Source organism: Indicator indicator, chromosome 5 (genome assembly GCF_027791375.1).
Source record: "Indicator indicator isolate 239-I01 chromosome 5, UM_Iind_1.1, whole genome shotgun sequence".
In the NCBI taxonomy this organism is placed as follows: Eukaryota; Metazoa; Chordata; class Aves; order Piciformes; family Indicatoridae; genus Indicator; species Indicator indicator.
In genome coordinates, this window is record NC_072014.1 from 34,208,653 (window position 1) to 34,233,739 (window position 25,087).

Consider the following 25,087-nt stretch of genomic DNA (forward strand, 5'->3'; position numbering starts at 1 on the left):
TTGGTAGAGTACTGTGGTTTGGATTTCAGATGAGAAAAATGCTGGTCACACACTGATGTTTTAGTTGTTGCTAAGCAATTAAGTCAAGGTCTTTGCAGCTTTTCATAGTGCCCTGACAGTGGAGGCTGAGAGTGCAGAAGGAGCTGGGAGTGGACACAGCAAGGACAGCTGACCCAAATGAGTCAAAGAGGTATTCCATATCATATGACATCATGCCCAGTATACAAAGCAGAGGGGAGCTGGTCAGGGGCCATGGCTTGGGGGTTGACTGAGCATTGTTCAGTGGGTGGTAAGCAATTCTACTGCACATCACTCATTTTGTACATTCTATTATTATTGCAATAGAGTTGAGCGAGCAGCTGTGTTGTGCTTAATTGCCAGCTGGGGTTAAACCACAACACTACATAAAGTCAAATATAGGTGAGTGAATAGTATGCTGAGATCATCAGCAGCCTAGCTATTATGTTAACAAATTCTACTCTATCCAGATAAAACTTGAACTGAAGGTAAAGCAACAGCCTTTAAAAGGGGAAAATTTGAGAAGCCCACTTCCATTAATTTCTCAATATCTGACCTTTTAAATGCTTAATTTGATCATACCTAAAAGAGGAATAAAATATATTTAAAAATACTGGCAAATTTTGAGGGTGAATCTCACTTAAAAGTCCCTTTGTCCCTTTTTTTTTTTTGTTATTGTTGTTGTTTGTTTTTTTCTTATTGCTGAAAAAAACTTGGTCTTTATTGTTCTCAAGGTAGAGATGAGAGATAAGGATGAATGGGAAAGTCATGTCTGGATCAGACTTTTATTTATGATCTCATAAGTTCAGCAGTATGCACATCCTGGACTCATCTCAAAATGAACAAATGAAAGATTAAAGATCACCCTGAGGACCTAGGGAAGTACACATGACAAACAGGTTTATCTTAAAAAAGCATGTGTTTCTGGAGAAAAAAGTTGTATGAATTTTGTCTCAGACCTATACTTCACAGACAGCACCACAAAAAATGCTGTCAAAATCACTGCTCAGATAAGAAGTCTTTTGTTACTCTTTTGTATGGAATAATCTTGTTGAGAAAAGATTGTTTCTACATGTTAAAAGACAGATTTCATTTCATCTTGGGGGTATATGTTTCTAAACATTAGCTAGCATCTCTAGGTAGTACTCTTCAAAGTCAGATTTTCGTAAGCGCTATATAAACTATCACCCTGAAAACACCAACCAATGCCTTCATTAGAAAATACAACATAATGCAAGATGATTTCTGTGTCCTCTAAGTTTTGCAGAAAACAAGTATCCAATAATCAATTTCACTGACCAAGAAGATTAGTGACCACTGAACATTCGGTTTCCACTTAACTGGAAGAAAGACAATCCCCTAATGCAGAACAGATAATCATAAATGAAGGTTTCACTGTATTTTTCCACTCATGTATTCTTCTAATCTGCAGATAAACTCCTGAAGATCATTTCAGTGCACTTGAGTAAGCCAGTATCAGTGTTAATCTCTAAAAGCTTGATGAGCCTGTCACTTGTAGCCGTTTGCTGCAGACTGTGGTCAGTACTCCCTATCATTACCCTCTAAAAATAGGCATTACAGCAGCAAAGTGATGACAGGCATCAGCACACAGCAGATAAGCAGCTTCTTTCTCTTGGAGTTTCTTTGCTTCAGATGCTGTGTTGGACTCTCATTTTTACTTCAATACATTATAATATTTTGAAATAATTTTCATTCCTACTGAATGAATGATGTTTAGAACTATTTTCCTCCTACTCTTCTGAAAAGGATTGGGTTATTCTTCATCCTGATCTTACCATAAGAATTATTAAATGTTATTTTCATGGTGTTTTAAGCTAAATACATTGTTCTATCAGAATTATCTAGCTAAAAAAAATTACCATTTGAAGCTCTAATTCAGAAAAAAATATTTCCTTTTTTAGAGAGTTTATAAATGATTATGTTTCTAAACTACAGCTGAACTTCAATCTGTCTTTTAAGCACATTTATGAACCAAAGGCTAAAAAATCCTGCACATAATACATCTTGCATTGAAAGCAGGAAATTATGTATTAGTAACAGTAAAGAGAATGAAGCAAGAAAAAATCCTGAATGCTAGTATTCAAAAGGTACTTGAAAGCAAGCAGAATGAAAGGACAGTTTGTATGAAAAAAAAAAAAAACAAAATCACAAAGAAAGGGGTTATTAAATCAAGTAAGGGGAAAAAAGGGAATTAAAAGAAAAAGAGGAACTCATTTACTTCTTCACTTGCTATTCTGTGGCATATTATATTCTAGCAAAAGCATGGGAAGAACATGCAAAAACCTCATTAATGTCTGGAATAAAGCTTATTTTCATTTTATGCAGTCTCCAGGGCCAACTTGCGAGGTACAAACTTCTGCTGAAGGACACCAATGGTAAAGGACTTTTTTAGGACCTCAGACTTCCCCAATAGTAAAAGATATTCTTAGGACCTCAGTATTCAGTACACTGCAAACTGCAAATTACTGCCCCATTCTTCACCATCAATCCAAGTACAGAACGTCCAATCTCCATTTTCTAATCAAAACTATAAATCAGGATTTTGTAGTTGTGAGTAACATTATGAGCAGTGAGAGAAATTTTAAATGTAATTTGGACACAGTCCTTATTAAAATCAGTAGTGAAATAACCATTCTCTGGAACGTTCAACTGGCTTACATACCCTGCCTCTCAGAGCATCACATTCCTTGCCCATATCTTGGCAGCCTTCAAAAGAAAATCAAAAAGTTATAGCACTGTGGAAATGTCTCCTCTCTGCATACAACACATACAACTGTCTCCCTGCTGCTCTGTTCCCACTGTCCCAGAAGAATCAAGCTGGCAGGACATTCAGCAAGAATGTATGTGTTCATTTCTCAAATTAGTTCCTACTTACTGATTTGTTGCCTTGAAAAATGAGATTTTTTTCAGTGATGGTGACTGAATTAGGGTGAGTGGCAGAAAGAAAGTTTGAACTACACACAGTGGATCCATGCAAGTTTTGCTAAAGTAATAAAACCAAAACAAAACAAAAAATGCAAACCACACAAAAAACCCACAACTTGAAGAATCTATGAAAGCATTTTAGACATGGAGAACTATGGAGTACTGCAGCAAAAAAACACTCAGAAAGTACCTCTAAAATTGTCACAACCTTCTATTAGAAAAGAAAAAGCCATCCAGACAAACTGCTTGTTCCAGTAATAAGTGGCTTACATTCTGTGACCTGCCATGATACAGATGGAGGGGAATCTGCTGCCCAGAAGTCAACTTACAACACTCTGAATTCTTTAGGAAAGGAAGTTTCTTCCACATAAATTTTATAAAGCTATACCAAAACAGCTGCTATGCCACATGAAATTGTATTGTTCCTTCTATTAAGCATGATATAAATGATTCACTCAATTATTACGTTTGTATTCAAAGAGGGCTTATTTTCATGCAGATTTATGTCCCGTTATGCACAGAGGACATTCTTAATTGCCCTGAAACAACTGCAAATTTAATTAAAGTTTGCCATTCCAAGCATAAAATAGATTAAAGAAAATGCTGACAACACTAAAATAAATATTCAACTATTTAATTTAACTCCACGTTTATTTTTTAATCCAAACATCAAAATAACCTTGTTTCTAATTACGATTTCGTGACAAAATGTCTTGAAGAAACATTTGTCTCTATTTTTCTCCAATCTGTTCAGCTGAAACGCACTAGCTTATTTATAAAACTGTTGATTAATAAATCTGTTCCAGCTGTATTACTGCATGTTGCAAAGAACACAGACTAATGTGTGTAAACAACCATTATCGTTTGAAAAACCCAAAGTCGGAAGAGTCTGCAAAAGGAGAAATCCCATCAAATATATTACAGAATGATTATACACCTAAATCCTAATAAAGAAGGAAAAATAAGGGTCAAATCCATGTAGAAAAGTCCAGGGCTCTGTGGAAATTCATAGAAGATAGTGAGATCAACTAAATGCTTATAGTGAGTTGCTTTTGATTCCTCAAGCTAGGTATCTTTAAAGGCTGAACAGTATGTTGTGGCACATGACAATAAGTAACCCTGAGTTTCATAAAATGTTAAACTCAAATGAAATAAAAGCATCTGAACTGATTCTACTGAAAATAATTTTTAATGTCCAATTAAGTTATGCTGTTTAGTATTAATCTTATAAGAAATAAATTTAAGAATTTATACTTGATAGCTAGGGGAAGGAGAAGGTCTAGAGGTAGATTTCCTTTCATCAAGACCAAATAAGTCAGGCTCTAAAACAAAAAATAAAAACTGGGGAGGAAAAAGGCTTTTTACCACAGTAACATTCTTTTCTAACTTTAAAGAATTGGTTTAGACTTTTGGCTATTTTCCTTTCCACCCTAAGTAACCAATTCTTCTCAGGACATAGCAGACATCAATGGCATTTGTTAGTATTTACACGTGACTGATAACATGCAGCTATTAACCAATTTTAGCACCATCACCATCACTTCTAGAGGATGCAACAATCACAGTATGTTTCTGCTTTGAAAACCATGAGCCCAGCTGGAGCACTTGACAGCAAGCATCACAAGCCTTGTCTAAAGCCATCCAGGACTACCACCACAAATTGCTTGCCAAGCCCTTTTAATTTCTTATTTTAATTAGAATCATAGAATAGAATCATAGAATCAAGAATCAAGAAGGCTGGAAGAGACCTCAAAGATCATCGAGTCCAACCTGTCACCCTACACCTCATGCCTATCTAAACCATGGCACCAAGTGCCACGTCCAATCCCCTCTTGAACACCTCCAGGGATGGTGACTCCACCACCTCCCTGGGCAGCACATTCCAATGGCCAACCACTCTCTCTGTGAAGAACTTTCTCCTCACCTCCAGCCTAAACCTCCCCTGGTGCAGCTTGAGACTGTGTCCTCTTGTTCTGCTGCTGGTTGCCTGGGAGAAGAGACCAAACCCCTCCTGGCTACAACCTCCCTTCAGGTAGTTGTAGACAGCAATGAGGTCTCCCCTGAGCCTCCTCTTCTCCAGGCTAAACAGTGCCAGCTCCCTCAGCCTCTCCTCATAGGGCTTGTGCTCAAGGCCTCTCCCCAGCCTCGTTGCCCTTCTCTGGACATGCTCCAGCAATTCAACATCTTTCCTAAACTGAGGGGCCCAGAACTGGACACAGGACTCAAGGTGTGGCCTAACCAGTGCTGTGTACAGGGGTACAATGACCTCCCTGCTCCTGCTGGCCACACTATTCCTGATGCATATTACTTCTTGTCAACATATTTGAGCAAAGGAAAAAGCCAGATGCAAAATGTAAATGCTGCAAACCTCAACCCTCTAAGTCACTACCAGCAACTGAACTGCAGAAGGAGGGAAAAATTTCTTTTTTGCAACAAAACCAGGAATTAAATACAGAAACAGAGCTGTATTGTAAAGTGATATATGTCTTCAGCATATATGGAGAGCAACATACACATCAATGAACTGTCTTTATTGTGGGGCAGGGATTCATCCCTGATGATGCAACATTTAGATATAATAAAATGTAATGGATACTTGCATGTTTTCCTTATTTTTCTGTATCAGCTATATATGCTATTACAAAGAAAAATCGTGAACAAACAAATCCATCCAAAATTAGTATTTCAGTAGAATCAGATGAGAAAATTAAGTCAGTATGAGGGATTATTAAGTTATTTCACACAATTATAAACAATCAAGAAGGGAAATAGGAAGCTATAAGTAATTTTCAGGCAACAATCAAACTGGAAACCTTCAAGCAAAAAAAAAGGTGGACTGAACAGCAGCTCTTTCCTAGTTCATTGGTGTTTGGGTGTTGTAAAAAGATCTTGATTCAAAATGCACTGGAACTGGTAGAAGAAAATTGTATCTGGCTCTAGTGCCAAATAAACAAATCATTTAACATTAGCACCCCTAGAATATTTCAGATCAGCTTCCAGCACATTTTCCAGTTTGCAGATATCATTCTGAAAGCTGTAGGTATACAGATCAATACAGCAATGTTACCAGGAGACAAGAAAAGTTTGCATATTGACCTAGAAATTAATGTTGTATTATTCTAAGATTTTAAATCCACAACACACATCTGTTGTACTATCAGTTACCAATACACAACAATAAGTAAACTACTGTACTGTAGTTTAAAGTGCTAAACAATAGTAATACTTCCTCAATATCTTTCTATATTAAGGACACAAGTAATAACATGCATTTGTAAATTTTACTGTTCCAAAATAAAATTAAGAAGACCCAAACCAAACTTGCTTGAATAACCACTGAGTCAATCAATCCAGAACTATTCTGTAAAAAAGAACAATTCATATTTGGATAGAACCTTTTATACAAACACCAATATGCACAGAGGAAATTAATTAAACCAGTTTCTTTTTTGTTTTGTTCAAAGATTTATTTAACAAAATCTCTATGTGGTACTACTGATAGGAACTCTTTTTGACAGCGTAACAGCCTGCAAAATCTCTAAATACTATGAGAAACAAATACACCACATTATGTAGTCCAAGAGACTTTCAGACAATCAGGTTTCAGACTACCAAAACTGGGAACAAAACATGAATCAGAGTGTTTTATATATGTATATAGTCCATAAATGACATGTAGAGTTTTTTCAAACAGGAGAAACATCAAAAGATGGGTTTTCACACAATCAGCTAGTCACAGAGCAGTTTAAGGGTTGTGAAAGCTTTCATAAAGAAACCAGCATGACACTTCAGAGGAGACGCAGCAATTTACCTTGTGTTATTTTCTGCACACACTTAAATACATACTTCACTATCATTGCATCAGATGGTTTTTGGGAAAAGAAATCTAGCGTATGAATCATATTACATTATGTTGGAATTGCACATGAAATGTAGAAAACAACAAGGGTTTCAGAGTTTCAGTTTAGATGCTCTCTGATTAAGAATAGTTGGCTTACCTGTTTAACATCATATGCAAGGAGAACAAATCTTAAGTCTGGTGAAACAGAGTATCTTGATGCTTTGAATGTTACCTGAAATGAAGCAACAACAAAAGTGAGTATGGTTATTCCCAAATTTTCTTGCAATTAAAAACTTCCTATTTTAAAGGGAGATCTGGTTTAGAACATCTATACAATATTCACAAAAGAAAGGCTTAAATAGTTCTTAGTCTGTTTTGCAGATACAATAGCAACAGGTGAATGTGGCTTCAACAGTAAACACCAATTAAGAAGTTGATGTATTTTTTATCATGGTTGCTCAAGGATAACTACTATTACCAATTCATTTACAGAAGCTAAAGGAAGACATTTTGGCTGGTGTGTACCTCAGGAACAGTTATAAGGGAGATTCATCACTAGGTTAGGCTTGAAGATAACATACAAGAAACCAAACAGGTAAACACTCTATTGCTTTTCTTTTAAGGCCACATACATAAACATTTTGAAAGGCAACTTGAACTAGAGAAAAACTCATTCTTAAAAGAAAGAAAATGACTAGCACAGACCAAAGTGAAACATAAAGTAGCAATAGAAAACTAATATTGCTTTATGTCTATGCAAAACTACATGGCACCCAATTGAATTCCAGGCTGTAATTTAATCAAGGGGTAATGTTGATGTCAGAAAGAATTTAATACATCTGATGCATACAGAAGATGAGACTGTGCTTTAAAAAGCACTGAAGGAAATAATTTAAAATGAATCTCAAGACACCTACTTGCAGAATGAAAGGAAAAATAAGAAGAAAGGAAAAATACAAATCAGAATAGGATAGAAAAAAAATATGAGATCCACAAAAGTACAAGATGGAAGAAAAATCTAGCCACTATTCAAAGGAAGGCTTTCCCTTATTTTACTTCTTAAGCATCCTCTTCAGTTTATCCTAATCCCACTGCTAAACTAATGAATTCAATGGGGATTTAAGGTACACGAACCAGAATTCAGAAAGTAATATATATTCAGAGTAGCTAAGGAGTTATTCCTAGAAGAAACCCAAGCAGAAGCTAATCTTCCAATAAACTGAGAAGATGCTATGTTTTGCTATGCAGATTAAATTCAGGTTCCTAGATAATATAATTAGAAGAAAGCTATCCAAAGAAATCTAACGGAAAAAATTGTTTTGAAGAAAAACTGTGTCTTCATTTGATGCAAGAGCATGGCAGTATCAAAAATTAGAAGATAAATCTACAGTCTTGAGGAAAGAGAAGGAAAAAAAAAAACACCAAGCTGAAAGCATTCTTTTATACCTATAAAACATTCAGAATAGATTTCTACTGTGCCTAAACTGTCTTTTATGCATTAACCATCTTTGCTTAAGCAGAGACCGTTAATGTTAATCTATGAGTAGCATTCCCTTTTCTTGACACATTACTGAAAATATTTTTAGATGTGAAAGTTCTCTGCTTTCTACCAGCTTATTAATTACTGCCCTACTACCTCAGTCTTCCACAATATATAACCCAGGCAACTTTTCAAATTCATTCTCAGGGAGTGTGGTGCTTACCATTTCAGGCATTTAATAAGAATATTCAGCTACTGAATATGGCACCACAAAAGTAATGATGCACTTAAGGTAAACACCAGACTAGCTCAGCTGCAAATGATTGGCAGTTAGAGGCAACACTAACAAGAGCTACTCACACAGCCTGTATCCACTCATAGAGTTTTGTGGAGTTGGGATTGCAAGTCATTTGAATCCTGCTGAAGACAACCATATTCATTCAGCTTGCACTCACCTGCAAAATTCTGTTTGCCTCCAGAAATGCCTCAGATACATGGCATACACACAATGCAAATAAGCTATACTCTCTTGATTGCAGGTAATGGTTTTGGTAAAAACAGTTTTCTTCTTTGTTAGTATAATGCCATTATTCTTGTTAAACAGTTTTCTTTTTGTTAGCATAATGTCATTATTCTTGTTAAAAGGAGCATAAAGCTGCTTCATACTTCTTAATGTTTCATTTAAGAAATGGGGAAATAAAAATTAGACCAGCAGAAACCATGTGTTCATTGCCAAATCTGATAGCAATGGTGATTTCTTTAAATTACCATAAAAACATAATTAGCCCATTTCTTAGTTTGGATTTATAATCAAGCTGTTAAGGAAATATATGTTTATTTGTAACACAATTTCAGAAAGATCTAAGTGACCTTAAATGATTTAAATTTCCTTAGAGTTTTTGCTTGGGTTCTTTTGTTGGTTCGCTTTGGGTTTTAGTAAAGATAAGAACAATTTTGGAGATTAATTCAGAAATTGTCTACTTGTATGCACAGAAGCAGCACTTCTATATTATCAAAAAGAAAAACAAAGTAATAAAAAAACCCTCACCTGACTCATTTCCCCCACTTAACATGGCTCACAATCTGTAATTCAGTAAAACAAAGGTTTTTCCCCATTAATTCTATGAATCTGTCTATAGTATTTCATCAGCCAACAGATCCCTGACTCCATGAGTGAGGAGATAAAATCAGATGGCTATGTACTTAATAGAAAATCTCAGTTCCTGCTGTATGAGGTGAAATGACAGTCAGTCAAGCCCTTGGAGATTTTGCATTGGGATACTCACTAGAGAGATATTTACTCTTTAAAAAGAGGTTTGTGAAGATTTTGACCCCAAGGGTTTCTTCTCTTCTCAGGAGAACGTATTTTTTAGTTTTAAAGAAAAGTGTTGGAAAAATATCATATTGGAAATTAAAGAAAATTCAGGTGTCTTGGTATCAAAAAGCTGGAGGATGCTTGTTCTACTCTCATGTCTGCATATCTGCAACTTTTCCAGCTTCTTGCTTTGTCAGGAGCTATTTAGCCTTTGTTCAGGAAGACAGATCTAAATGCTGACCTTTATGATTATGCCTCTATGGTTTGGTCGTGCTTAATTCAGAGAGGAACATCTCCCTTATGAGGAAAGGCTGAGAGAGCTGGGTCTCTTTAGCTTGGAGAAAAGGAGACTGAATGTTTATAAATACATAAAAGGTGAGCATCACGAGGCTGGAGCCAGGCTCTTCTCAGTGATGTCCAATGACAGGACAAGGGGCAACAGCTGCAAACTGCAGCACAGGAGGTTCCATGTAAACATAAGGAAAATCTTTTTCACTGTGAGGGTGATAGAGCACTGGAGCAGGCTGCCCAGAGAAACTGTGGAGTCTCCTTCACTGGAGACATTCAAAACCCACCTGGATGTGTTCCTGTGTGACCTACTCTGGGTGATCCCGCTCTGGTAGGGGGGGTTGGAGTAGACAATCTTTTGAGGTCCTTCCCAACTCCTAGCATTCTGTGATTCTGTGATGTCTAAAAAATGTAGCTCTGGAAAAATAAGCCCTGAAACAGGGAGAAGTATAACCAGATAATTAGGTGCATTCCTTGAATGCAAAAGCACAGCTTAGTTTCCCTCTGTATCATTGCCCAGTATCTGACAGGCATTGACCAAATGGTAATGCACAAAGGGAATCAGATGGGCAAGAATTCCACTAGCAGCAAAATGAGAAAGCATTTGTCATATAGCAGTTTCCTTGGGTAGTATCAGCAATTAAGGAGAAGAATAAGATTTTTCTTCTATTACCACTACTGAAACTGAAAGGAGAAGATGGACCAGGGAGAGGTTAAATGAGAAAGAAACTAAAGAGTGGAAGCTAGTAGAAGAGCAAGCCGTATAGCAGCAAAAAAACAGGAAACCTCTGAGAAGATAGGTTGTAATCAGGAAAGTGCATGCTAATTAGAATATTGAAAAACTTGGGTTTCCAAAGTTACATTTCTTAATGTACTATTTCTTGTGTCACCTGAGTATTTAATCTACATCCAAAAATGCTGCAATGCTCTCTGCAGTAACTGTTAACACACAGATTTCCTATCCAGTGTAAAAGATGAATGTCCTTTATGACCTGATATAAGCTGAACTCTACCCTATGGATAAGGGCCATCCTGGATGGATGGTTCTCAAAAATACAAATCAAATTCCCAAATCTCATCTGACACTCTTCATGTAGTCCCAAGATATTTTCACACACCTAAGCAGGTGATCACAGGACGTGAAAAAGACATGAACAGACCTGGGAAGCACACAGGAGCCTCACGTCATTGGTTCTCTAGTAGAAAATTACCTCCACACTGTAAATCACAGAATTTTCTCCCTCTTACCCCTCATCTTTGACAGTTAACTCTTAACTATTAAGATTATTATTTGGAGAGATTCCATGCAGACATACCCTAACCTGACAGTTACAAGGGAGTACTCTCTTCTGCATCTTTTATGTTGAAACAGCTTTCACTTGGACAAAACCCAATGGCTACTACCAAAACACAGTGACTGCAAACCCCTCCATCTGTCAGGCTTTCTCATCTCTGCACAGTGATGCACTGCAACATTAAACCCTAACTCATAAAACCTCTTCTACTGAAAAGATTTTGATGAAGGGATTATTTAACATTTAGAGCAGCATGGGAGAGCAGAGATAATGTTCACAATGTTCATAACCACCTATTTACAACATTCAACGGTCATTAAAACGTCCAGTGTTACAACAATTACTAATATTTATGTGGTTATGTAATGTTATTTAATGTGTTTACTGTTATTCAGCCTTTCATTAATCTCATTATGTAAGGCTTTTAAAATATAAGCATGTAAACTACTCTTGTAATTAAATCTACATTAATCAACAAAGGAACTATAATTGCATTAAGATGCTGCACTGAGTCTCCCATCAAAAGAGGGAGAGGGTGCAGTGGAGGTGAATATAAAATATGTAATATAAAAAAAAATCAAAAAGAGGAGAATTATCAACAAAAAGGGCTGTTTATGAACAATACTTCACAAAACCCCACAAAACAGTCCGTGCCAAAAGCTCTCCACAGACTAACACTCTCATTCTCCACTTTTGGCTGCAAGGCCTCCACATGGTTTTCACAGCTGAGCTGCCACAGCCTAATGATGATTCACGAGCCAAGACTACTCCTGCTCTGCTCACCCTTCTGATACCATCCTCTAATTAGCAGGCAACAAGTAGTAACACTTCTTTCTCCATCCTTTGTAAAAGATGGTCTACAGTAATATGACAATCTAACATACTCTGGAGTATACTCTCAGCAAGCCCATGGAAACAGGTTTGCGACAGTAATATTTGTTTGCTGTGCACCACGATGCTATAAAAGGCACCAAAATCAAAGCAGAAGAGCAAGACAGAGGTGCCTGGGTTTTAAAAGAGTCCAAAGCATACAGCTGAGGGAAGCTGTTGTAAATATGTGTCCCTATTCTAGTTTCCAAACTGAAAACAAACCAACAGCCTCTTATTTGATGATTCAAAATATATCCCATCAGCTACATTTGAAACACTTAAGGAGTCACGTTAGATTCATCTCTGACTGAGGATCCTGAACTGTGTTTGTTAGGGTGTATGCATGGAATGGGTTGCCCAAAGAAGTTGTGGATGCCTCATCCCTGGGAATGTTTAAGACCAGGCTGGATGAGGCTTTGAGCAACCCAGTCTAGTAGAAGGTGTCCCTGCCTATGGCAGAGGGGTCTGAACCAGATGCTCTTTAAAGTACTTTTTAACTCAAGCCATTCTATGTATTCAGCATCCAAAAAAAATTTCATATATTCACCACAAAATCAGTGGAAATCAGGGCTAACAAATAACGGTCTTAGCACGTCCATAGTTGTTCCAGTTTTTCCTAAGAGGGAGAAAGGAAGGCAAAATTTCTACAGTTTTCTTCCGCAGGATTTAACACATTTGGAGAGTACCAAAACAGAGCACAGTCCCTGCACACATTTTTTTCTCATCTCTGTGTGTGTTTGTTTGTTTTCTTTAATTTGGGTTTGGGCTTAAGGATTGTAAAACACACCAGAGAGGTTGAGCTAGGAGCATGGTAAGGGACCAGATGGACAACCTCCCATAAGCAAAAATTCTATGTGGTCCTCCACGCACTGCTCTCCAGCTTAGCCAAACTTTGGGATGGGTTGTGTGTGAACTGCTAACCTGCTCTACGTAATAGTTGATGGCAAAATAAATAAATAAAATGCTTGTTAAACACTGAAATTCTTTTGATAAGCATGGCATAATACTGCTTATTTTGGAACTGAAATGTGTAACAAAGTATTGTTAAATGCTGAAATACTGGGAGGCATGTCACTTACAATCATGGTGATAGGCAGCTCAGACAGGTGATAGAGAACATATTGTAGTCACACACCGAGGCAGCATCACAAACATCAGGATGCCACACAGTGATTAATGTCTAGGGCTTTTTTTTTGGCTTCAGTTAATAGAAGACTTGCCCAGCCTCCAGCTGTTGACATTTGTATGCTGCTGGCTCAGAATTTTAACTGTTTATTAGACAGCTTAAACAGAATGCACTACATGAATACACTCAGAGAACAAATATGCAGAAGAAAATGTCTTTAAACCACAACATCCAGTGATGCTAACAGATATTCTCTGTGCTTTACAAGATACCAAATACAGTGACATAACTAAAAAGAGTTATCTGGAGAGCAGCCCTGAGGAGAGGGACATAAGGGTGCTAGTGGACGAGAAGCTCAACATGAGCTGTCAATGTGCACTTGCAGCCCAGAAAGCCAAGCAGAGCCTGGGCTGCATCAGGAGAAGTGTGGCCAGCAGATCAAGGGAGGTGATTCTCCCCCTCTACTCAGCTCTGGTGAGACCCCACCTGGAGTACTGTGTCCAGTTCTGGAGCCCCTATTACAAGAGGGATATGGACATGCTGGAAGGTGTCCAGAGAAGGGCCACCAGGATGGTCAGAGGGCTGGAGCACCTCCCCTATGAGGACAGACTGAAAGAGTTGGGGCTGTTCAGTCTGGAGAAGAGAAGGCTCCGAGGCTTTCCAGTATCTGAAGGGGGCTACAAGAAAGCTGGGGAGGGACTTTTTAGGATATCAGGTAGTGACAGGACTAGGGGGAATGGAATAAAGGTGGAAGTGGGGAGATTCAGGCTAGATGTGAGGAAGAAGTTCTTCACCATGAGAGTGGTGAGAGCCTGGAATGGGTTGTCCAGGGAGGTTGTTGAGGCCCCATCCCTGGAGGTGTTGAAGGCCAGGCTGGATGAGGCTCTGGCCAGCCTGATCTAGTGTGAGGTGTCCCTGGCCATGGGAGGGGGGTTGGAACTAGATGATCCTTGTGGTCCCTTCCAACCCTGACTGATTCTATGATACTATGATATAAAGGACAGATTATTTTATTAATAGATTGACTGCAGAAAAGGATGCAATTTGAAAAGTACAAATGAAAGTGCAAATGAAGTGCAGCAATTTCATCTATTTCTGAATAAAACATAATGAAACTGGAAAGAAATTATTTTAATTTTGGAATGTTGGCCACATACTTCCCTATGACCTTCTCTCCAGGTGCACGAATATCTTTTTAAGTTATTTTTATAGCTGGAGTCTTGTCAAATCTTTTATACATGTAACACATGTTTTTTTCAAAAACTGCAGTCTGTTTTTTGCAGACACATATCCATGTTAAGCATATTGCCTCTTCAGTAGATCTACTCGACTTTTAGACAATAAACAACACAAAGAAGGATAAAGGAAATGTACTTTGCGCAAAAAAAGCAGTCTCTAAGATGCAAAAGAAGAGCCAGTGACCTGCACACAGTGGAAGACTGCTTTAGGGGATTAATAATGAAAAAAGAAACTATCTTCCAAGCTGCTGGTTCAAATACAGCCCAATCAGTAGTGACAAAGAGTCATTACTAGCTCTCTGCCTCTGCACAATGAGTTCAGCACGGCAGTTCAGTTTTCAATGGACAATTATCAACATTAGCAAGAAAAACCTGACACTTCTGCAGGCTGCTTGAGCAGAGCAGCAAACAGGAGGAATGCAGATTGAAAGCAGACTAATAACTCCCATCACAAGGTGACTCTTCCATGACTAAAATCCTTTGATAGGGAAGAACATAAGAACTTGTATTGCCACTGCCTCTGTTGGATCTGTGTGGTATTTTACGAGATATATCTGCAGAGTCATTAAGCCAGACCATTCTAATTATGCACCAGTGATTAAGCAGATGTGAGATTGAGCAAAGAAAATGTTTGATTAACAATCCAGGTGTCTAAGTTTGGAAGAGTACATTTAGCAGTGTTAATTTCAAGACAGTGGAGCCTAGAAGAACAGGACACCTTTTGATTTCAGCCATACACTCTGCCTCTGCAATGTTATACTCTTCTGCTAGGATTGCTGACCACTTTGTCAGCAGACAAATCAGCACAGCAACATTTCCTATTGCTGTCTGCCAAACATACACCAACTACTTCCACATGAATAATCATTGCTGGAATTATTTACCTCTAACATTCTTAGCTTTTGACTGTGTACAAAGAGGAGCATTGCAGGAAAAAAAGGACACATTTTTATTTGTGTCTGTTCTGTCCATACTTGTAAAATGGTTACTTGAATATAATTCATTATGGATGGGTATCTCACATTTCTAATTAAGAGTTGATACCTAGTGTCTAGAGCTTTCTCAGTCTGCCTGACTTATGGATAAATCAGTTCCATAAAAAGCCCAGAGAAATGCAGCTTTGTGAGAAGAGGCTACCCTCACAGTGTGAAGCAGCTGTCCATGCTGATCCATTGTTACTTGGCAAGGCTGGCTTAGCACAACGGTCTGAATAGCTTGTCATCCTGGCATTACACTTGACATCCCATGAGCCAAATACTTGCAGCCAAAAATATATGAATTCATCTTCAAGAAAACTAAAGTCTAGTTTTATAGTCAAGGATGTCCAAGCAGCTTGCATTCATGTTATTAACTAAAGGCAATAGATAGGCCTGACACAGTTAATCCTTTACTTAGCCAGGCAAGTGCTCACACACACATACACAGATAAGAGGGAATATGATTCTGTAATACCTTTTGGTTTGTACTTTACAGAAATTCACCTTTTCACCCATTTTTAATTCTCTGCCAGCCTTTTTCCAAGTGAAGAAGTACCCTAAGGCACTTCCCAGCATATGGATGGCTTCATCTTACTGAAAGGGAGCCTGACACACACCTTTAAAATGCAGTTCTTTCCTCTCCCCCTCCTTCATCTTTACATTGACCTAGGAAGTCAGCATCATGTTCTTTCTCCTGAAGTTCTACTCTCCTCTTTCTAGTTCAAGGAGTTAGAAGAAAAGGTCACCATGAGCTTTACGTTTTGAAAGGAAGAATCAGCATCAGCAAAGGCCATGAACAGACCAGGAATAAAATCAGCCTTTGCTAAAGACTGCTGATGAAAATGAGTTATCCTTTGGGTCTGCAGGTGCAAAAGATTTTAAAAACACAGGGATTAATAACAGCCAGTGGTCTGTATGGAGTATTTATGAAGAAAGATTGACAAGTCACACATTTATGCTGCAAAACTGATAAGAATTACAGGGTATCACTGAGAAGAACACCACAAAGCAGAGGAAAAAGGAACCATTGACTAAAGCATAAAAGCACTCAGCAATTACTGCAAGTCAGAAACATGTGCAAAGCACTTATGTATGTACTAGTCAAGAGGAATAATCCACAATCATCTAGCTCACCATTAAAGCACAGAGGAACAAGACAGAGACTAACAGGGATAGGAAATATATTTTTCTTTGCATATTTAATTACTTAAAGGAAAATCTTAATACAATTTTTGAACACTTTTTCCCTATTCAAAGAGTGACAAGCTCTCAACGTCTGAGTGAAATTCCCTTATTTTATGAAATGTATTATAGCAGACATCAGGTAGAGTCACCAGCACATATGCCAGACATGATCCTTCAATGGCCTGGACAAAGCATGGAATACAGCCAACAACATATACACCAACATCTTGGTTATTTACACACAGCTTGAATAAAACAACAAACTTCAACCAGAAACTGTGCACTGATAGAGGAATGGATTATGCTTTCCATTTATATGTAATGAGGTCTAGGTTATAAACGCATTTTCTGTGACCTTTAAACATACTCACTCACTCCTCTTGCAGGAAAAAAATGTAACAGACTTCCACTAAGAAATAAGTAAATAATATATATTACTTACAAAAGTTGTATTTTCCAGTATTAATGTAGTTGTATTTGTTTCTACATTCAGTTCAACAACATGTCCATTCCTGGTTTTATACACCACTGCTGCATCTGCAACAATAAAAGCATTAGAAGTTAGCAAATACAAAATCTGTAGAGAAACCCAGCATATTGAGGTCTCTGGAATATCTTTATTGCACTATGCAAACAAGATTGAGAGAAAAATTGCATTCATAATAGCTAGTTTTTTTTTGTTTTTTTTTAATTTGCCTTATGAGCTTTAAAAATACCAGTTTATGTCTCATAGCATGTTCATCTCACTCAAAAATATTATTTAATTTAAATGGAAACATTTTCCATGGTGAAATCATACCCAATGGGATACCTGTGAACAAACTGACATCTTGAATGTAAAACTGTTCTCATTTAAATCTGACTATCACTCTGACACTTCAAAGACCAACCACGTGCACTGTGAAAAGGGACATATCACAGTATCACAGTATCACAGTATATCAGAGGTTTGAAGGGACCTCAAGAGATCATCATCAGGTCCAACCCTCCTGCCAAAGCAGGATCACCTAGGATAGTCTGCACAGGAACACATCCAGGTGGGTTTTGAAAGTCTCCAGAGAAGGAGACTCCACAATTCCCCTGGGGAGCCAGTTCCAGGGCTCTGTCACCCTCACTGTAAAGAACTTTCTCCTCACGTTGAGCTGAAATCTTCTATGTTCAAGTTTGAACTCATTGTTCCTTGTCTTATCACTGTGAATCACTGAAAAAAGCCTGGCCCCCTCCTCCTGACACCCACCCCTCACATATTTATAGACATTGATCAGATCCCCTCTCAGTCTTCTCTTCTCCAGACTAAACAGCCCCAGGGACCTCAGTCTGTCTTCATAGGGGAGATGCTCAAGTCCCCTAATCATCCTCACGGCTCTCTGTTGGATTCTCTCCAGCAGGTCTCTGTCTCTCTTGAAGTAGGGAGCCCAAAACTGGACACACTATTCCAGGTGTGGTCTCACCAGTGCAGAGTAGAGAGGTAGAAGAACTTCCCTTGACCTGCTGGACACACCTTTCTTGATCCATCCCAGGATCCCATTGGCTCTCTTGGCCACAAGAGCAAATTGTTGTTCCATGGAGAGCTTGCTGTCCACCAGCACTCCAAGGTCTTTCCCTGTGGAGCTGCTTTCCAGCAGGGCAGCCCCTAACTTGTACTGGCGCTTGTTCTTTCTCCCCAGATGGTAAGACCTTGCACTTGTCCTTATTAAACTTCATGAGGTTTGCCTGCACCCAGCTCTCCAGCCTGTCCAGGTCACATTGGATGGCTGCACAGCGTGACAGGGTATCAGCCAACCCCCCCAGTTTTGTATCATCAGCAAACTTGCTGAGGGTACTCTCAATGCCCTCATCCAGGTCATATATACCAAAGTAAAGTTTTGCAAAGAAAAAAGCTTTTGCTGAACACCATGTTCACATATCTCCTTAGAAGTGATTCTAACAAAGCCTTTGTTCTCAGGTTAGAAGAAAACACATTCAAATCACCAAAACAGAAAACTGAGAGTCAGGCTTCTTCAAAAGGCAGACTTCACTGGACAATAATGATACCTCTCACTGACCATGGGCTTTCATCTCTATTTTGGTTTCAGTAGTTAACTTTTGAAGTACATGAATTAAAGAAACACTTGCAAAATGTATAGGGACTCTCGAATAAAAGATACAACAAAATATCAAACAAGCATCAAGCATAAAGACAGTCTTCAAAAGTCATCATATTAATTTATATGGAAGTCTCGTTCCAGTCAAGATCTTGCTATGCTGGATAATGTGATAGTTGATGATCAAGCAACATCATGATGCTTTTTCCATTGATAGCTCTAATGTAAATAAGAGCCATAAACATAAATTTGTTTTGACGTTTTTGCCATCTAGAGTAAAAAAGTCTAAAGAAGAAAATAATACCTAGTCCTTAACATTGTCCCTTTACACAACTGATTGATTTATTTTGTTTATTATCTAAGTGTCTTCACCATGAAAAAGTTCAGGAATCCATGACAGTTCTCAAAGCCATCAGAGATGCAGAGCTCCAACTTCAAAGAAATTCTGATTTAGTTTAAAACAAAGAGCAGTATGACATAAAAATCTCTTGGCACAAATTGCAGCACTGGAGAGCCACGTTATCTATGTGAGGACATCACTAAAACAGAAAGCATTTTGTCTTGAGCAAAGGAGAATGTAAGGAATCCTCTATGAAGAATTCACTAAGCCTAGATGATGAACACAAAAGAGTCTTCAAAACAGCTCATTGAAAATTTCCTACTTGAAAACTTTGGAAACTCCAGAGCACTGGATGACTTGAAAGTTTATTCTGTGTTGCTAGAAGGTAAAGACAGCCAACAAAGGGTCTCTATTTAAGTTATCCTGACATCAGTCCCAAATAAAATAGTGGCAGTAAGTCCAGGATTCTTCCTACAAAATAGTGGCTAACAATATAGGATCAACACTGCTAAAGGTTCTGCTCAAGATTAATACATGTGTTGTTGGCAGGAGATGCAGCTCTGTACTGTTCCTGGCCTATATATGTCATTCCAAAGAATGTCAAAATGCAAGCAAAGTATCATAAAATGCGGAGAAATCAATGCAAAACTTTTTGGTTTTGACAAGTGGCTTGACCTCCATCAATTCTACAATAACTCGTTTACCCCCATTTATTGAATTTTCCCTTATTTATTGAATCGACAACACTCTGCCATGTCCCAAATGCTAGAAAATTAATTTGCAGTACTCATTGTTCCAATTAGCTTCATACATGACACCATGTATGTTCACAGATGACAAAAAAAAAAAATCATACTCTTAAATTCTAATGAGAAATTATGAATTATTTGTGGAGGGAAATGGACTAACTCACATCCTTCATTACATCACTATCACTGAAAATCACACCCTGAATTGTGCTAGTGTGAGAGTTTGGCCCAGTAGGGAAACTATTTCCTCCAAAACCAGTTTTTTCCTTGTTTAAAAATGCACAAATCTGTTTTACTAGAAATTTGATTACATGTCGTCAGTTTCCTGCTGCACAGAATCACAACTGACAGAACAAAATGTAACAGATAAAGAAGATATACAAAGAGCTGAAGTTATCTGATGCAGGTGACACAGCCTGTCAATAGCACACTGGGGAATTTAAGTCTCTTGATTTTCAGTCCAGTGCCATATTCACTTTCACCTCAATACTGATCCAACTTTATAGCAGTTGGAACTCTTCCTCTTTTATTGGTGGTATCTGCATAGTCAGACCTTTACACCACACAAGCAGCTCCAGGATACTTATCACATATTCAAGCTTTTTCTCCTACTGAGTCACTCCAAGAGACTCCCTCCCTGTGTGCCTTAAACTGTTGATATATTTATTAACAGCATACTTCAGCTCTAAGAGTCAAGGGAAGGCTAGTCATGTCCTATGCATGATTAAACAAAGGTGATGTGAAATCCTGTAGGTCTCTAAATCTGGGATATATTACAAGAGATCACAATTCAACAGAGATATGAGACATGACCAGTTAATCAAATACTAAGAATTACCAATGTTGTACTTAGAAAGATCCAACAGCTTCTGAAACAAGTGGGGTTTCCTTTAGAAAGCATAAAAACAGGAACCTTGCCCTTCATGGACCCTGTAAATTTATGACAACAGAACTGCATTACAGTCTCACTAAAGCCACAGGAGTTAGGATTCCTGAATCTGAACTATTCAATGCATGATTCATCTTAGCCAAGTGAGAGTTGTGGTGCTACCAGTGGGCTTATTTTATTGAATATTGTTCTATTCTGTTCATAGATTTCTTAAGCTGTGAATTTTAACCTGTGAATACACATTTTGTTTGTCCTCTAGCCTTTAACATTCATCATATTCAAGCTTATTATAAACCTAAAAATTGCTGAGCTTGTAAATCTACACTGCCACTATGTTCACTGAGATTATCTGCAGATGGGAATAGTGACAAGGGATAGCAGAATCAATAGATCCCATCTGGGGTAAAGAAAAAAAAAATCCTACCAAATCCATAGTACTGTTGATGTAAATTTTGTTGGTAAAACAAATTTACTTTGGTAGAGTAATTATTAGATTCTAATAATTTGTTGATAGTAAGGTTTATTTCATGGTAACTCCTGAGATATATTTGTGCAGATCCGTCAGTTTCATTGAAGACAGACCACATGCAACTTCCTAGGACTGGGCTTAGTGTTGTAGAATTTACTGTTACTGATATTGAATAGTTTGAAGAAGCAAATGGTTTACAAAGAAGATACATAGAGTATAGACAGATATTTGCTGGCTAATTTGTTTATAGCACTCTAAATCACAGCCTAACCTAGTTGTCTTCTGGAGCCCAAAAGCAGCATGCATTGACATTAAGCATTCACATCCTAACAAATGATGAGTGTTACAGAAATCTGAAGAACTTTTGTTCACTTCACATTCTCAGTTCTCATAATACAGAACAAGGACCCAAATCTGGGGCTTCTCCCATCCAGCAAGTACCATAGCAAGAGGAGCAGACACATAGTCCCATCCCTCTACCAGATCCTGCTTTTCACTTGGCTGGAGGATGCCTAGCTGATCAGCTCTGGGGCTGCTGCTCACAGGAGCCCCAAGGCGTTTCTGGGGGAACAGCAGCATCAGCAGTCAGACAGTTTTGTGCATAGAAACCATCAGCTATTAAGACAATATATAAACCAGTCTTGAGGGAGTAAGCAGCATATAGAAAGTGAAGGAGAGACATTCAAGCAATGCTGAAAATCTGCTCCACAACATCTAGAATAAGAAGGCCTCAGGGGAGTCTTCTGAAATTACTGATGGTGTTAACCTAAAGGTTGTAAACACTGGAAAATATTTATTAAGATTTGGTTTGTTTAAATAGAACTCTGGTTTGCAGCACAAACAGCAGAATTAGCAAGTCAGAGTCCTCCTTTCCCTTGTATTTTGCTTTTTGTAAAAAAGCATAAACACAGAAGAAGGTTGATACCTTGCTGTCAACACATGCCAATCAGGCTTTGCTGTACACAGATTTATTAGAACTGCAGATGGCATTTCATGAAATTGATTATAGAAAATGCCATGCTAATTAAAATAGAGAATGCTTTCTGATTAATGAACAGGAGGTGCTAGACAAATCTTTGTCTAAGTAAGTGTTTACTAACGAAATAAAATAGTAATTTACAAAGATATTACAGATACAGGCCACATCTCAATACACCAGATCAGTCACATGTCAGCTGAGCAAGATTTTCACTGCTTTTCAAAAAGTTTAGGCCCTTCTTACTAGTGCTTTCAATACAATATTTGTTCTGTACTGGTTTTAGAACGTAAACTGTGACTCTTCCAGACAACCTTTTATTGTAAAGAAGATTCCCTATTCAAAATGCTTTGTGAAGTGGTAGAGACAGGCAATTCCTGTACTTTATGACTTCAGATCTTCTGCTTCCTTTCCCTCCTATGCTAAAACATTAATAAAAAAACAAGAGGGCATCTTATAGCACAGTAGCTACAGAAATGCAAGCAGCATGGTCAGAGTAGCATCCTGCTGGATATAAGCAAATCCACTTTGCTGAGAAGGTGGACTTCTCAGTTATTATATAGAGCTGTACTAATGTGAAGATACAGCCCAAGAGAGCAGATCTCAAATGTTATGCTGATATTGATAGATTAGCCAGCCTAATCAAAACCAACCTGAACTTATTTTTTATATTTATATATATATTTTTTTAAATATACTTCTATTTATTGCATGTTGCATATTTGTGCAGAAAGGGGTTACTAGCACAAACTAGGATTGCAGGTATTTGCACAAAGCCTGCCCTCCTATTTTCTTCAGCTCTAGAATAAAGCAATCAGGTACAATGGATTGGCCTGGAAATTTCAATTCTCTATTCATAACCAGTGTATACTCCTCTTTTCCTAACCTTGTTGTTGGATCTCAAACCAAGCCATGCTCCATTCATTCTGATTGTCAGTGGTCCCAGTTACTGTATCAACATAAGAAAACCTTCAGCTATTGCCAACAGTCACTATTCATTTATAAAATTGCAGGTTCTTTCCCTGTCATGCAATTGCACAGGCTTGTGCCTCATTATTACAACTGCTGATATCCCTGTGTTCGCCCTTCAGATGGGACAGAGACAGATAGTTCTTGAATATTAACAAATCCATAGGGGGACTGGCTTAGAAGAAAAAAAAAATGCAGTAGTAAAATGTACAGTGCAGTTAAAGCAAGACTTCGTGAGTTTGAACTGAAGCGAGTGAGGAAATATTCTCTTCAGAGCTGTGGGAAGCAATAAAGGTGAAAAGCGATCATCAGCCACAGGTAGTAATGTCTGTGATGAGCTCAGCTGGAAGAGCACACCTGTCTGCTGCCTAAACAAGTCATTCCTGTAGATGCTGGAAAGATGGAGCTGATTTATTTCACAAAGACAACAAAGATACAGCTAGACAGATTGAAAAGCAGATAATCACAGAGCATGTATCTGAATAAAGTTCCCGTGACTCTACTGGGACTCTACCCAGACACATTGTGGAATCCACATGTGTCGTCAACTTAGTTTTGCAGCAAAACTAATCCACCACACCCAGGATTTTGAAAGATATATTCCTCTTCTACGTACTGCTGTGATAACACAGGTGTTCTAATCTAGAATTTTCCAGTGTTTTCCTGCAGAGAGCAGAAATTGCTTCCTGGAGCTATTTGTTTTCCAGTCTTCATCCAGTTTCTTCATCCAGTCTTCCTGGATGAAGAAACTTTTCTGCAGTTCTCTTCTACTGCCCTGGGTTTCTGCTTGGAAGTGAGCACAGCACCTCTGCAGAAATCTGGTCACTCAGACTTCCCAAATTCAGGCTGTCCCAGCAGTGTCTGCCTTGTTTCCTATTTCAGGAGTAGACTCACAGTAACAGAGCTAGAACTGAACTACAGCCTTCTGAAATCTTCAATATATCAGCAAGATGTTAACTTACATCATTTAAGGAACTTTCTAACAATTACAAAAAGTTGAAAGAAGATATGAGTTATGCCACAATCTCCTATCAGAAGTAATTTAGAACACAACAGGACAAAGCACTACAAAGCAGATGAAGAAAATTAAACGTAAAAAGCAGATCTATGTGTGTACTAATACAAAAGGGAGACAGTTATCCAACCCAAAAAAACCAGCTGATGAACTAAAGCACAAGGTTTGAATATTTCTGTCTTTCCTCCTCATACTTTTCCCATTTCACTTTTCTTAATGCAGAAATCCCCATCTGTGTTTCTGTCATTAGTGGGAGGAAAAACTTAGGGATATTCACTTCTCCCCTAGAACAAGGCATGATTTCTTGGTGTTAAATGGTTGGGATAACAGATTTGAGTCTGTTAGTCCATTCCAATTTGTATGAAATGCAGTTAACAGTAAATCAGCACCAGGAAAAAGAGAAGCAGAAAGAGCAGCATTCATGGCAGACACTGTCAGCCATGTCACTCTGACAGCCTTCCAGTAGGCAATATCACTGCTCATGTGCCACATAACTCTAATAATGTCCACTAGGTTTTTACTCCTGGAAACTTTCTGGTAGCTACACTTTCACTTAGCTGTTTTCTCTGCTTAAAAAAAAAAAATATATATATATATAAAAAAAAAATATATAAATTTTATATATACACACACACACATATATTTAGGGGCCTCAAACTGGAAAATGCACTGTACTTAATGTACTAAAAAATGTGAAGAGAAAGAATAGGGAGAGTTATACCAGCATTTCAGTTTTCTCACTTCACATTGCACAGTGATGGTGAAACAGACATTGTTGTAGACGTGATTGCCTGACTACAACATTCCATTTTTTATTAAATTTTCCACAACACTGCTCAGATTTCCCAAGTAAATGGAAAAAGTTTTGCTCAGGAATAAAATAGCATCTCTGGTTGTTCTCTTGCATTGCACTAAGGACTATTATGGAGCCAGCTTGGCAATGGAGTCAGCCAGCTGTTGCTTGAATAATGTACAAGTCCCTGGACTATTGAGAAAATTGGGGAACAAATTATCAGT

General features: G+C 38.0%; 1 protein-coding gene across 4 annotated transcripts in view; it reads right to left on the reverse strand.

Moving 5' to 3' along the window:
• DPP10 (dipeptidyl peptidase like 10) overlaps positions 1-25,087 on the reverse strand; it is a 225,999-nt gene that overhangs the window by 133,254 nt on the left and 67,658 nt on the right. For all 4 annotated transcript variants that reach the window (XM_054381326.1, XM_054381325.1, XM_054381324.1 and 1 more), the window contains 2 exons: positions 17,022-17,116; positions 6,963-7,037 (listed from right to left, as the gene is read on the reverse strand). In XM_054381326.1, the coding sequence (XP_054237301.1) occupies positions 6,963-7,037; positions 17,022-17,116 (170 nt within the window). The remainder of the gene's footprint in view (positions 1-6,962; positions 7,038-17,021; positions 17,117-25,087) is intronic.